At 59.2% G+C, this 2,476-nt stretch overlaps 1 protein-coding gene across 1 annotated transcript; it reads right to left on the reverse strand.

Annotated features, from left to right (window-relative positions):
- Positions 1-260: 260 nt before the first annotated feature.
- Positions 261-2,094, reverse strand: PSORS1C2 (psoriasis susceptibility 1 candidate 2). The gene is made up of 2 exons (XM_015571957.1): positions 1,593-2,094; positions 261-988 (listed from the first exon to the last, which is right to left on the reverse strand). The coding sequence occupies exons 1-2, from the start codon at positions 1,645-1,647 to the stop codon at positions 633-635; spliced, it is 411 nt and encodes a 136-aa protein (XP_015427443.1). The 5' UTR covers positions 1,648-2,094; the 3' UTR covers positions 261-632.
- Between the last annotated feature and the right edge of the window lie 382 nt (positions 2,095-2,476).

Genomic DNA, 2,476 nt, shown 5'->3' on the forward strand with positions numbered 1-2,476 from the left:
GTCCGTGTCTCGGCAGGGGTCTGCAAAAACTATGAGCTAGTGAAGAGGGGCTTAGCTTGGCTTCCGTTCTCCAAAACCAGGGTCCCCGGATGCGGTATGGGTCTGAACCCTTCTGTCCATTACACTTCCAGCCGCCTGTACCTGAGTCCCACGTCCTGGAGCACATGGAAAGCCAGGAGCTGAAGTTACTTCCAATGTCTGTGGGGTGTAACTGTGAGGATGGACCTCATCATTGGGAAAGAATCAACCTCAATTCAAAATTAAGAAAACATGGTTTTTATTTCCATTTCACAGAAGCACCATCATTGCCTCCTGACAGTTCCTAGTGTATGCCACCAGGTGGCAGCAGAGAGCACAGAGCGTGAGGGGACCCAGGAAAGGGGCTTTGGGAGTGGGGGGGCGGGCGCAAGTAGAAGAGAGGACTGGACTGAAGTAGGGATATATGCTTATGCTGTTAGAGAAAGGGGGGATGTGGGCGCTAACTATGGCTCTCAGGAGGGGATAGGAAATGCTGAGAGCGCACCTGCATGACTGAGAATGCGATTGAGGGAGTGAGGAAGGAAGGGTTTTGGGCTTAGGCTAATTCAGGGGAAGCAGTAGAGATGGGCTCAGGCGGCCTCTGGGAGGTCTGTCTATCTGTACTCTTCCCGGGGCAGGTCATGGTCTGGCTCCTCCTGAGGCCAGTGGTCCGTCTCAGGGGCAGGAGGCCATGGGTTTTCTGGAGGTTGGGGTCCTGCTGGCCAGGGGTCGTCAGGCCGGGGAGGTTTAGGGGGATCAGTTCTAGGAGGCTTAGGCGGCCAGACTCCAGATTCTGGCGGGTCTCTGAAGGGACGACTGGGGCCTGGGGGTGGAGGGTCCTCAAAGAGAGGGGGTGGCCCTGGCCAGGGGTCACCGGGGATGGGGGCACCCTGAGGAAATGATGGGGAGCCTTCCTCCTGTCCAGCCTCTGCCGGTGGGGACGGGGGGTGGTCTCCACTGCCTGAGACGCCTATAGAGGAGGAAGGAGAAAGGTAAGAAGTGATGCAGGCCAGAGCCCGACCCAGCCAGCTGCAGGCCCAGGGGACACAGCCTGCCTGGGATGGACCACAGCCTGAGCGGACCCCAGACCTCAGAAATAACTCCCCACACATTTACAAAACACCGAAGTGATCTTAAAATGACATGAAAACCCTGTCCCAAGCCATTAACTTGACCTTTAAACTGAGATGACCCCCTCACTCCCAATAAGCTCCATCCAGCCCTGATTGGGTCATCCCACTGGCATGGCCCCTGTGCTGGTCTGCAGCCCCCAAATGGTCTACACGTTGGCCCCAAGTGGCACCCTGTGACCTCCACCCTCCTTCACGTAGACCTCAGCTCCGCACACCTGAATTCTGACCTAAATGGCCACATGGAGCTACCTCCCAACCGGCAAGACATGCGCCCTGAACTACACGCACCTCTCCCGTCCCTTTAATTCTGCCCCTCAAGCGAATTCCCAGAACCTCCTCATCCCTATGCATCCAGTTCACCCCTCCTTCTTAGTGGCCGCCTTCTTCGCACCTTGACCATCCCCCTCACCCCAAACGCACCCGCCTCTATTCCCAGCGCACCTCCCGGGTACAGGCAAAGCAGCAGGATCCCCAGCAGCTTCCAGTCGAGCCTCATGGCTGTCTTCTGGCCCCCAATGTCAGGGGTGGGCTGAGCCTGGGTGCCTGGGAACCCCAACAGGCTTTATAGGGGAGGAGGCCCATCTCTGGGGAGGGCCAGCCCAGTGACACAGGAGTCCCATCAGAGCCTAACCAGTCAAACACGCTTGGAAGGCCATGCTGACGTGTAGCCCGGAGGCTGGCGTCCCTCCTTTTTGTCTCCACTGTCATCTCTAATCACAGGGACTTCCGCCTCTTTCCTCGAAGCCACTGGAAGCCAAGGAATGGGAGCAAGCCAGCCGCCGGTGACTACAGGGCTGAGGGCAGGGCAGGAGGGTGGGCTCCTCTGAATGCCTGGGATGCACCAGGAGGGCGTCAGTGGTGTCAGAGCCCCGCCCTCCATGGTCTGAGCTCCCCCTGGGGCTCAGACCTCCCCTGGAAGGTCCACTCCCTCAGGACCAAGCAGCTGCTCGGAGCACACGCCCGCTCCAGGGCGGAGCACACACCTGCTCCAGGGTGGAGCACACGCCTGTTCCAGGGCGAGGGGCCTCGAGGAATTCCCTCCAGGAGCCGAGGGCGGGCCAGGAAGGTGAGGACTTCCTGATTCCTTCTCTCCACCTCAGGCTGTGCCAGCAGTCACGCCAGAGGCTCTCAGCGCAGTCATCCCAGCCTCCCGTCCTCCCTCTGGACCTCCTCCTGCCCCTCCAGCCCCCTCCTGACCTTGGCTCCAACTCTGCCTGCTCCCCCCCACCCTTTAGGTCTAAGTCTCAGGAGTCCTGCTGGGACTTTCCCTCAGGAAGGGCTCCTCAGCCTACAGGTGAGAAATAATGCGGCCAAAACAGAACTCA

This window comes from Myotis davidii, unplaced genomic scaffold (assembly GCF_000327345.1).
Source record: "Myotis davidii unplaced genomic scaffold, ASM32734v1 scaffold3009, whole genome shotgun sequence".
NCBI lineage: Eukaryota > Metazoa > Chordata > Mammalia > Chiroptera > Vespertilionidae > Myotis > Myotis davidii.

Coding starts and splice junctions, on each gene's coding strand:
- PSORS1C2 (XM_015571957.1), bottom strand. CDS start 1,647: ATGAGGCTCGACTGGAAGCTGCTGGGGATCCTGCTGCTTTGCCTGTAC. Junction 989..1,592: donor GCTTTGCCTGTACCCGGGAG/GTGCGCTGGGAA, acceptor CCTCCTCTATAG/GCGTCTCAGGCAGTGGAGAC.